Genomic DNA, 12,567 nt, shown 5'->3' on the forward strand with positions numbered 1-12,567 from the left:
AGAGCAGGAGAGACAGAGAGAAAGATTTTTCATCCTATGGTTCACTTCCCAAGTGGCCACAATGGCCAGAGCTGAGCCAATCTGAAGCCAGGAGCCTGGAGCTCTTTTGGGTCTCCCACACAGGTACAGGGTCCCAAGGCTTTGAGCCATCCTCGACTGCTTTCCCAGGCCAACTACAGGGAGCTGGATGGGAAGCAGGGCCTCTGGGATTAGAACCGGCGAGCATATGGGATCCCGGCACGTGCAAGTTGAGGACTTTAACCACTATGCTATTGCGCCTGGCCCTGTTCTATGGTATTTTTTTTTATTATTTCATTTTATCTATGATATTTTTAACTGTACCATTGTACAACATCTTTCCCATTGAAGCTTTTCTAAGATTTAAGAGATTTTCCTGTTACCAGAAGTATTTACCATTTAGAATTTCTTCTGCCTTCCTTTCAGAACCATACGATTAAAGCCGCAACAGCATAGTCTATTCCTGTAACTTTAAATTGATTCATTCTGTATTTATATAATTCAAAGAAACTATTCTCTAGGATATAGGTGCCTTAAAGCATTTCAATAATCTGAATTATTTAAGCTATGAAGTTTTTAAAATTGTCAATATAGGGCCAGACATGATAGCATAGTTGTTAAAGTCCTTGCCTTGAGTGTGCTTGGAACCCATATGGGTGCCAGTTCTATCCCGGCAGTTTGCTTCCCATCCAGCTCCCTGCTTGTGGCCTGGGAAAGCAGTCGAGGACGGCCCAAAGCCTTGGGACCCTGCACCCGTGTGGGAGACCTGGAAGAAGTTCCTGGCTCCTGACTTTGGATTGGCTCAGTTCCAGCCATTGCAGCCGATTGAATCAATGGACGGAAGATCTTCCTCTCTCTCTTTCCCCCTCTCTGAATATCTGCCTTCAATAGAAATAAATAAATCTTTAGAAGATTGTCAGTATAATTGACTGGTATTATCCCATTTTAAGGGTTGTTGGAAGAACTGTCATTTTTCTTTTGTCATTAACATATCTGGATTTTTCTTCTTAATATTTTTTTTCTGTTTGATTAGATGCATACAACATTCCAAGTCTGGACAGCGTCCGGAACTACTACAGGTACTGTACTGAACAGAGAACAGAACATTTTGTAGCATCTGTTAAGAGCAGGTGCAGATACTATAACGTGTGCTGGTACTTTAATGCTCCATGGCGACTTCTTTGGTTGTATTTTCTGGCCATGGATTCATAGCAGAAGTGTTGAGATCAGAGCTTGCCAGCTGAAGTCAGAGGATTTTCAGAATGCTGAGACCTTTGATGCCCTCAGCCTCTGGGGTGGCAGGGGAGTCCAGTTGTTCAGCCCTAACTGCTTTGTCCTTTCATTCCATCTCATCCAGATGTTGAAATTTTCATTGCATGTTACAAATGTGGGGAAAAAAAGGCTAGGGAATTCCTAAGCTAGAAAATCAATTCTTTAGTTTCAGTGTGTTGAGATTCTTCTTTTAGTTGCAATTTCCCTTTCAGTTCCTGTGTATCCAGTGGCTTTGTTCTGCTTTATCAGTCATGTAGCAAGAGTCCATCCCTAGTTGGATAGCTTGAGAACTAAAGGGGGTAATGTTTAAAAATGTGGCCTCTGTCCTCAAGGAATTTTTAGTTTACTTCAGGGAGTTAAGAATTGTTTAGGAAATGGTGAGGAAAGGCTAATTAATGAAAGGCTAAATTATTTGGGGTACATGATAATCACCACGAAGGTTAGAAAAGATAGACCATGGAGTAGACATAGACAAGACTTTATAAATGAAATGAAAATTGTGTCCAGACTTAATAAGGAGATTGCATTCAGAGAAGTAGAAAATGCCAAGGAGTATGTGTATTAGGCAAAAGGAGAGGCATCAACAGACCTTTAAAAACTAGAATGAGTTTGGGGTGCAGAAGGGAGAGGTGGCAGTAAAGAAACTTGTTGTCACGACAATATAGATTCCTATTGAGGACTTTTCTGATACAAGACATGTTGTTTAGGTCCAGTTTATGGAAGTCATGAATAACAAGCACAGAAATTTAGATGTGATAGGTAGTAGTCATAATCTGCTGCCAATTGATATAATGAAAATAGTATTTAAAAATATTTATTTATTTTTATTGCAAAGTCAGATATACAGAGGGGAAGATCTTATGTCTGATGATTCACTCCCCAAGTGACTGCAGTGGGCAGTGCTGCACCAATCCAAAGCCAGGAGCCAATAACTTTCCTTCAGGTCTCCCATGCGGATACAGGATCCCAAGGCTTTGGGCCGTCCTTGGCTGCTTTTCCAGGCTGCAGGCAGGGAACTGGATGGGAAGTGGAGCTGCCGGGATTAGAACCGGTGCCCATATGGGATCCCTGCGCGTTCAAGGCAAGGATTTTAGCCACTAGGCCACCATGGTGGGCCCAGAAAATAGTATTTTTTAGAGGGCCTTCTCACAACCGAAAAAAGAGAGAGAGGGTTGAAAAAGAAAAAGCTAGGGAGAGATCAGAATTCTGTAGATAAAATAGGAGGTCCTGCTCCAGTCCAGTTACAGTATTGGAAGGGCCTGGAAAATACACAGAGCATATCTCTCTGAACAGAGTCCTGGGACAAGGGAACATTGACGTCAGCTTGGAGAGGTTGGATCAAAAAGCATTGGTTTGACTGACTGATTTTATGACTGGTGTCACTAACTTGGAAGAAGTGATTGTCTTTCATAATGTGAGAAAGGAAGAGGACAGATGAAAACCTTTTCTATTCAGTGCTGTTAGATGGTGACTAAGGACATGGGATCATGAGATATTTCCAAAAAGAATTATAGGACTGAATAGCTGGAGTCTCAATAGTTATTGTGAAAGTAAAGTGATCTGTGATTTAAAGTTTCTTTTGTATTTTTGTACCTAGCCACCTAAACTTTATCTGCATTTAATAAATGGCATTTTGCAAAAGATACACATTTTTAAAAATATTTATTTATTATTATTGGAAAGACAGATTCACAGAGAGAAGGAGAAACAGAAAGATCCTCCTTCTGCTTATTCACTCCCCTAAGTGGCTGCAATGACTGGAGCTGAAGCCATGAGGAACTTTCTCTGGGTTTTCCACATGAGAGAAGTGTCCCAAGGCCCTGGGCCTCCTCGACCACCTTCCCAGGCCACAGACAGGGAGCTGGAAGGGAAGTGGAGCAGCCAGGACACAAACTGGCACCTTTATAGGATCCTGGCATATGCAAGGCAAGGCCCGTGCTGGGCCCGAGATACATATTTTGTAGGCATGTACACTTGAAGGCAATTTTTTAGAGCTAAATCTTGATTATTTTTTAAAAAAATGTTTATTTATTCACTTGAAAGCAGAGTTTCATGAAGACAGAGGGAGAGGCTGAGAGATTTTCCAAATGCTAATTCACTCCCCAGAGGATGCCAACTGATAAGGTTAGACCAAGGTGAAACCACAAGCTTAATCTGATTGTTCCATGGATGGTCAAGGCCCAAGATTTTTTATCATCTTCCATTGCTTCCCCAGATGGATGACCAGGGAGCTGAATCAGAAGCAGAGTGGTTAGAACATAAACCAGCACCTGAATGGGGTACTTATGTTGCAGGCAATAGCTTAACTTGCTATGCCACAAAGCAAAACTCTAATCTTAAGAATACCAAAAATACAGATTTTTCCTAAATAAAACATTTTGGCATATCTCCACCAAGATTCTTTTATAGAACCATTATAGAGCCATTTTATGGGATTAACATGTATTTTATGAGTGAATAGAGTTTACTTTTTCTGAATATCTGACAATTTACCTGATTTTTCTTAGAACAAAATTCAATTCCAAAAATTTGGGGGAAAAAAATTAATGTCACATTATATTATATTGTATGTAACAATAGAGATACATTGTAGACTAATTTAAAAATAACAGTTTAGACTTATGCTAACAAGTATTTAGGATACTTAGAACCAATGTAGCACACTAAAAGCTTTGTCCCAATGTTAAAAACTTTTACCAAATGTGTGATGAAAAGAGAATAGTTCTTGTGTGTTTATAACATGTAAGGAATAAAATTATAGAGCTCAGCAAATAGCCTAGTGGCTAAATTCTGGCCTTGTATACATGTGCCAAGATCCTATATGGGTGCTGGTTTGAGTCCCGGCTGTTCCATTTCCTATCTAGTTCCCTGATTGTGGCTGGGAAACAGTAGGGGACAACCCAAAGTCTTGGGACCCTATATCCGTGTGGGAGATTTGGAGGAGGCTCCTGGTTCCTGGTTTCAGATCGGCTCAGCTTTAGCCACTGCGGCCACTTGGAGAGTAAACCAACAGACAGAAGATCTTTCTCTCTGTTTCTGCTTCTCTCTGTATATCTGTCTTTAAAATAAAAATAGAATAAATCTTAAAAAAAAATGCAGGGCATGGCGCAGTAACCTAGTAGCTAAAGCTGTCTCCTTCCATGCGCCAGGATCCCATATGGTCGCCGGTTCTAATCCCGGCAGTCTTGCTTCCCATCCAGCTCCCTGCTTGTGGCCTGGGAAAGCAGTAAGGACGGCCCAAAGCCTTGGGACCCTGCACCTGCGTGGGAGACCCGGAAGAAGCTCCTGGCTCCTGGCCTTAGGATCAGCACAGCACTGGCTGTTGCAGCTACTTGGAGAGTGAATCAGTGGACAGAAGATCTTCTTCTCTGTCTCCCCTCCTCTTTGTATGTCTGACTTTCCAATAAAAATATAATAAATCTTAAAAAAAAAAAGATAGTAAGGAATTATGAAAAAACCCTACCTCTAGAAAATCTAAAAATCCAGAATTCAAAAAGTGGTATTAAAGTCATATTTTTAAATTTTAAAACATTTATTTATTTATTTGAAAGTAAGAGTTACAAAGAGAGAAGGAGATATGTTTACCATTTTGATAGCTTACTCCCCAGATGGCCACAATAGCCAGAGTCAAGCTGAAAGCCGAAGCTTCATCCTGGTCTCCTACATGGCTGCAGAGGCCCAGGCACTTGTGCTGTCTTCCCAGGCGCGTTAGCAGGGAGCTGGGTCAGATAGGGAGGGAGGAGGGCCGAAGGGGAGGAGGGCCGAGGGGGAGGATGAAATAACTATGCTTGTAAATACGTAATGTGAAAAATGTGAAATCTACTAATTTTATGTAAATTAAACATAATTTCTTTTTAAAAATCATATATAAAGAAGTAGAGCAGGAAGAGCATGAACTTGCACCCACATGGAATGCTTTACCCGCTTTACCCGCGATGCCATAATGTCAGCACCTGTTTTATTATTAGAATTTTTTTTTGTGCTTATGAAAGAGAGATTGAGTGCCACTATTGATTGCTTTATCTCCAGATGCCTGAAATAGTGCAGGGCCTGGCATGGGCTGAAAGCAGGAGCTTAAAATTCAATAGATCTTCCATATGAGTGTCAGGAAACCAACTACTTGGTCCATCATTGCTGCCTTCCAGCGTCCGCAGTGTCAGGAAGCTGGAGTGAGGAATTGAATCCGGGCACTGGAGTGTGGGTTCAATAGTCTCAACTGCTGCCTCCTAGGGTATACACTAGCGGGGAGCTAGAATCATTAGCAGGGCTGTGACTCAAAACCAGGCACTCTGAAATGTGATGAAGGGTTCTTAACTCCTGAGCCAAACATCTACTCAGACATTTTATTTACTCAGTGTTTGTCATTCATTTTTTATATATTTAAAAGGCAGAACAACAGAGAAAAAAAATAATCTTGTATCCTGTGGTCCTGCCTGCTGCAGCTGGGAATGGGCTAGGCTGAAGCCAGAAACCTTAAACTCCTCCATGTGGGTCTCAGATGGTAGGACTCAAGTATTTGGGCCATCATCTGCTGCCTCTGATGCACATTAACAGGGAGCTGGATTGGAAGCAGAGATGGGACAGGATTCCTGGTACTCTCTATGGGATGTCATCCTCCTATGCAGCATCTTAACCTGCTCTACCACAACACTCCTGTCCCCCTAGATAGATGTTTAGATAGTTGGAGTTTAATATATTAAAAAAAACACACCAAAATAAACAACTTCTATGAGATTAATAAGACTATGAAGACTAAGAATGAATTTTTGGGGGAAATCTTATTACCAAGAAGAACAGCAGAACTAGTTGACTTTATTTAATATAAATTTGGCTCATTTCTGAGAATTAATTGTAACGTCTATATTGTTTTTTCTTTGACTACATTGATAACCACTATGGGTTAGATATAGCTCCCTTCAAGTAAATTAATTTCAGAAATCTGTATATTTTAATATGTTCCATAAGGTAAAACATAATATAACATGCTTAAACAAATCATGATACCAACTTTTTTTTTTCTTTTTGAGCCACATGAGAGGTCCTTTGTGTCGGGGGGAGGTAGCTGCGGGGCAAGGAGAAAGTGGGGACAGAAAGAGACAGACAGAGAGAAGACCAGAGCAGAGAGCAAGAAGGGCAGGGACACACGCGGGATCATGCTTTTGTGTCCAGGGGGCAGGTAACAGGGCCGTGAGGGATTGGTGGATAGGGCCATCAGGTACAACACAATGAGGTTACAGAGGTTTGGTGGAACAGGGTTACGAAGTTACAGTAGATGATACCAACATTTTTTACGCTGTGCTGACATTTGAGTCATATAGATATCCACTTAGTAGAATCTATACTTTCCTTGTCATTTATTCTACAAATGTTAATAATGAGTGCCTGCCCTCTGGGAACACCCTTTCTCCCTGCCTTTCACGCCCTAACTTTATGGACCTTGAGCACTGTTCATATTTAAAGTGGTGTGGACCTGTATGTGTTATCAGTATATTTTTAAAGATTCATTTATTTTTATTGGAGAGACAGATATATAGAGAGGAGGAGACAGACAGGAAGATCTTCTGTCCGATGATTCACTCCCTAAGTGACCTCAATAGCCAGAGCTGTGCTGATCCAGGAGCCAGGAGCTTCTTCTGCGTCTCCCACGCTGGTGCAGGGTCCCAAAGCTGTGGGCCGCCCTTGACTGCTTTCCCAGTTCACAAGCAGGGAACTGAATGGGAAGCAGGGCTGCCAAAATTAGAACCGGTGCCCATATGGGATCCCGGTGCATTCAAGGCGATGACTTAGCCACTAGGCTTTGCTATCACACCAGACCCGATACTGGTAATTTTTCTTTTTTTAAAGATTTATTCATTTTTATTGACAAGGCAGATTTACAGACAGAAGGATCTTCCATCTACTGGTCCACTTCCCAAGCAGCTGCAATGGCCAGAACTGAGCCAATCTGAAGCCAGGATCTTCATCTGGGTCTCCCACACACGTGCAGGTTCTCAAGGCTTTGGGCCATCCTCTACTGCTTTCCCAGGCTACAAGCAGGTGGCTGGATGGGAAGTGGGGCAGCTGGGACTGGAACCAGTTCTCATATGGGATCCCAGTACATGTAAGGCAGGGCTTCAGCCACTAGGCTACCCTGCCAGGCCCATTACCAGTATTTGTATAGGAACTGAAAAACATTTATTTACTGACCCCAACTAAGTAGCATTTCCATGGCTTGATGATGTTCATCTTTGCGAGGCCTTTTTTTGAACTAAACCTCGTTAGACTTGTTGCAAGAAGTAAACACTTTCTGTAAACAGACACATCAACAAGTTTTTAGAAAATGGAATGAAAAATTAAGTTTATTTTGGTACAGAAAAGGTTGAAATGCATCCATAGTTTCTTTTCTAAGAGTAAATGCTTTCCATATACTTTCTGAAGGCCTCTCATATTTTCGCTGAGAATTTACAGACGTACTTAGTAGGCTCTTGTTAAATTTTTAAATGAGTAAGTATTATTTTGCTGGATTCCTATTCACTTCTTTTTCACTATTTAATGGATTGCCTAAAACCGCTCTTCTTAATTCTCTGCTTTCTTGGAGACCTTACTTTCGTTATTGATCAATTAGTTTGCATGAGACTTTGGAGGCAGTAGAAGAAAACCTTTAAAAATTCTTTTAACCAATTTATCTGTTGAAGATCTAATATAGTATGTTTCTCTACTGGTTGAGCAAATCTCCTTTCCAAAGGAAGGCAAAATCTGGTGTTATAATAGTGGAGGAATCTAAACTCACCCCGCCTTTTCATGATTGCACTAAAACTTTCCTGTCTTGTATTTTTTAGGAAATATTCTGCTGTACGTAGGGATGGATCTTTCCATTATGTCCACAGTACTCCCTTTGGCAACTATTCTTTCATCTATGTGGACGCCACCCAAGATCCCGGTCCTAAGAGACCTTATAATTTCTTTGGAATTTTAGATGAGGTACAGTAAAAGTCTCACTTCCCTTTGTAGTTTATCTGTTTTTACTTTTATCCCAGATACATATGGATCACTTAAAGTTTCTTAGGTAAACAAGTTCTTATGTACAACTGTAGATTGCAGATGTGGCTAGAAGTTAGGTTACTTCAGCACTGTTATTAACTATCCCTGTTCTTACCCCCAAATTTGGAAAAGAAGTACCTCACAGCTTATGTTTCTTCAGTAAATGCTTGCTAAATATGTACTAAATGCAATATGTATTTTGCAATGTGCAGGGTATGTAACTTTGTGTGCTGTGTATTTCATTACTACATCCTCACACTTGCCCATTCTAACTAGTAGTCTTTTTATAGTAAGTAAGGACAATGGTTAAAGTAGATAAGGCTTTTTTTTTTTTAAATATTTTTGCCAAGATTATTAAAACTGTCACTGGATTATAGCTATCTGTACAGTCACACATAAGAACCTCTCTTTGTACCTTGGTCTAACAAATGCCAACTCAGTATTTAGTGAGCATGTACACCTCTGTAAGACATATGTGCCATTATAAGTAAGAGTACAAAGGTTATAAGGTCAAGTCCTTGGCCTCTGAGAATATTTAATCTAGTGGTAGGATATAAGAAATAATTGCAGTAAACAGCAGAATTTTCCAAGTGGTTGAAAGAGGGTAAGAGTGATGTGATGGTTCAACAGGTTTTTTTTCACTTCAAAATGTGATTGAAAGTTCAAGTGATAGAGTGGGAAAGCTTCCAACTGTTGGGTTATTGCCTAATAGCCTAAACAGCCAGGATTGGGCAGGCTAAACCCAGAAGCCAGCACTGCATTCAGTTCTGTCACATGAGTGGCAGTGACCCAAGCCCTTGAACCTTCATCTCTTGACTTCCCACTCACATCAGTAAACAAACAAACAAAAAACAAAAACAAAAAAAAAACTGGATCGAAATAGTGTATTCAAGACTTGAACCAGGCACTCTAAAATGGGATGCAGGTGTTGAAAGTGCCAGTTTAACCTGTGCCAACAAGCCTGCCTCTCACATGCCTTGAAATGGTCTTGAAATCAAGTCGAACAGAATTTTGTCATACATTGTGCTATTTTCAGCATTTAATTTAATTCAACTAGACTTTGTTTCCTGTCCACCATGTGTCTTTGTTCAAGTTACTTTGGAGTAAATTTTTAAAAAAATATATATTTATTTATGTAATTTTTAAAAGTTCCAGAGAGAAAGGAAGAGAAAGAGAGAGTGTGAGCGCTCAATCTTCCATCTGCTGGTTTAGCTCTCAGATAGCTACAATAGCCAAGACTGTGCCAGGAGCTTCATCTAGGTCTCCCACATGGATGTAGGGGCCCAAACACTTGGAATGTCTTCTGCTGCTTTCCTGGGCTGTTAGTACGGAGCTGGTTTACAACTGGAACAGCTAGGATACAAATATGCACCAGTTTGGGATGCCAGCGTTCCTAAAGGTGATTTTACCCACTATGCCACAGTTCTGGCCCACAGATTAATTTATTTAAAATAACTAGAATATTATGAAATGTAAATTCCCTGGCATTACCCCAGGTTAATCAGCTTAGAAGCCCTGAGGGTAGAGCCCAGAAATTTAGTGCTAAAAGCACTTTATAAATAACATCAATACGTATTTATTTACTTGGAAGTTATCCCTTCAAATCAACTTTACATCATTTACATAAAATAAAATGCTTACATGTGTGAAGTTTTGATAAATGTACATGTTGTGACACTGCTGCGCAGTGAAGAAATCGAACATTCCCATCTCTGCAGTTTCTCCCTGTATAATCTATTGTCACCCCTTGGAACCTCTGACTGCTATTTTCTCTTTACTGATTAGTTTCATTTGTTTTACAGGTTTATGTGAATGAAATCATCGAGTGTGTATACTTGGCTGTGATTTCTTTTGCTCAGCATATTCCTAAGATTAATTTTTTATTGTTGTGTGTAGCAGTAGTCATTTTTTTTATTGCTAAATACTATTCCTTTGTACAGATTTATTGCAATGTGCTCACTGTAGCTGCTGGCTAGTACAAGTACAGCTGTGATGAACATTGAGGTACAAAGTTGTTCTGTGTAGGTACAGATGTTTTATTTTACAAATTTAGTTTCAAGCTCGGTGCTGTGGCACAGTTGTTAAGCTACCAGTTGAGCATCAGAATCCCAAATGGATACCAGTTAAAGTCCTGAATGAACCACCTGTGATCCAGCTCCTTCTGCTGTGTCTAGTTGGCCCAAGTGTTTGTGACCCTGTACCTATCTGGGAGAGCTGGAAGAAGTTCCTGGCTCCTGGCTTCAGCCTGGTCCAACTCTGGCTGTTATTGATGTTTGGGGAATTAACTAGTGGGTGGAAGATCTCTCTGTCTCTCCCTCTTTCTTTATAATTCAAGAAAAAAGGAATTTAGTTTCAGTCACCTGTTCATTAATGCAGCATGATATGCAAAGCTGAAAAGATTAATGATAACTTCATTACCTCTCAGATTCCTTATCAAAAAGTGGTAATTTGTGCCTTACTCCAAGTTACTCTTAGGATTACATTAATTATATTGTATGTGGAAATAGTTTGGAAGTTGCAGAGGTTCAGATAAGCCACTGACTAGTAAAGTTTATACCCATAAGACAATAATTATAAGACATCATGGCAAATGTTTAAATCTGTTGCCATTAGATTTCTACTTTAAGCCTAATGAACAATCTTCCATTTTCATTGTATTTCAGAAACGAATGAGGGAGCTCTTACAGTTGTCCAAGGAAAGTAGCCGGAGCAATCACACAATTTGGTTTGGACACTTTACAACATCCACTATCCTTTCTCCATCACCAGGAATCCGATCAATAATGAGGTGAGACAGGCTTCCAAAACCCAAGTTCTTTTACATGGCTGCACCTACCTTGCGTTCCTGAAGAGCCATTTCAGTTAGTTTGATGTCACAAGTTATCTCCATTCACTAATTCCATTTCTTTTTAATTGGTTAGTTCAGCTACTGCTTATTTCTGTGGGCACCTCCATACACTTGGTGGGCTGATGCCTGTTTTGCATACCCGTCACTCCCAGGGCACTTTGGAACTTGAAGTGGGAGACTGGAAGGATAACAGAAGGTGAGTGATCTAGCCCATCAAGTGAAACTAACATGCTGAAGCAATGATAGTTTTCTTATTTATACTGAATGTGATCCAGTTAAGGAAAGCTTGGGACATAGATTGGTTTCTTTAGGATCTATCCATCTATCTATCTATTTATTTATTTTTAATTTGAAAAACAGTTAAAAAGAGAGAAAGAGAGAGAGGCTGGTTCACTCCTCAACATGGAAAGAGAGGGAGAGCTAGACTGACCCACGCCCCAAATGGCTGCAACAGCTAGGGCTGGTATGAGCTGGAACCAGGAGCCAGGAGCTTCATATCAGTCTCCCATATGGGTAAGGACCATAAATGTGTTTATCAAAGTGTATAGTATGGGGCCGACACTGTAGCCTAATGGCTAATGTCCTCGTCTTACAATCACTGGGTGTCAGTTCGTATCCCATCCTGCTTGTGGCATGGGAAAGCAGCAGAGGACTGCCCAAAGCCTTGTGACCCTGCATCTGCGTGGGAGACCCAGAAGCTCCTGGCTCCTGGCTTTGGATCAGATCAGCTCCAGTCGATGTGGCCACTTGGGGAGTGAACCAGCGGATGGAAGATCTTTCTGTGTCTCCTCTCTGTGTCTCCTCTCTGTAAATACTTCCAATAAAAATTAAAAATAAATCTTAGAACAGTATAGTATGGGTATTTTTCTCTTTCTTAAAGTGTTTAAGTGAAATTATTTAAAGAATGTCATCCCATTTTTAATTATTATTAACTTATTTTTATTTAACTTAGTTCTAATACTATTGAAATATTAGGCACTCAGCAAGTATTTTGGAACTCAATGTTTCATCATATTTTTAATTACTTTTATTATTTAAGAAAAGCAGCTTTCCATCTTGGAAGGCACTTCTTCATTTTAGTTGGCATTTCTATAAAATGTTTTAAGAGCTATACTGGCAACATATAATTACTTGGCAACTACAATTACTTTGAGCCAAGACCAGCTTGTTCATGGCCGTGAGACTGTGGGCTGGGCTGTGATTACCCTTTGTCACATAGCCTTCTGAACCCTTGATCAGCTTCTTTATTTCTTCTAAATGCTGAAGTTGCAAGTTGTGATGTTAATTATGAAACCATTTCCTCTCTTTCCCTTCCCTGTGCTTCATCCTGGGGTTTGTAAGTTTTACTCAAAGATCTAATCCTTACCTTCCCTCAGAAGCATTTAATTTGTATTAGTTATAATATAATT

General features: G+C 40.2%; 1 protein-coding gene across 3 annotated transcripts in view; it reads left to right on the forward strand.

The window, feature by feature from the left end:
- Positions 1-12,567, forward strand: part of TMEM62 (transmembrane protein 62) — a 38,706-nt gene that overhangs the window by 3,520 nt on the left and 22,619 nt on the right. For 2 of the 3 annotated variants that reach the window (XM_040969038.1, XM_040969040.1), the window contains exons 4-7: positions 1,052-1,097; positions 8,109-8,250; positions 10,974-11,098; positions 11,232-11,354. In XM_040969038.1, the coding sequence (XP_040824972.1) occupies positions 1,052-1,097; positions 8,109-8,250; positions 10,974-11,098; positions 11,232-11,354 (436 nt within the window). The remainder of the gene's footprint in view (positions 1-1,051; positions 1,098-8,108; positions 8,251-10,973; positions 11,099-11,231; positions 11,355-12,567) is intronic. The other variant, XM_040969041.1, reaches the window with a different exon arrangement.

The sequence above is a fragment of the Ochotona curzoniae genome, unplaced genomic scaffold, assembly GCF_017591425.1.
Source record: "Ochotona curzoniae isolate NIBS_2020 unplaced genomic scaffold, NIBS_Ocur_1.0 scaffold_4701, whole genome shotgun sequence".
Taxonomy (NCBI): domain Eukaryota; kingdom Metazoa; phylum Chordata; class Mammalia; order Lagomorpha; family Ochotonidae; genus Ochotona; species Ochotona curzoniae.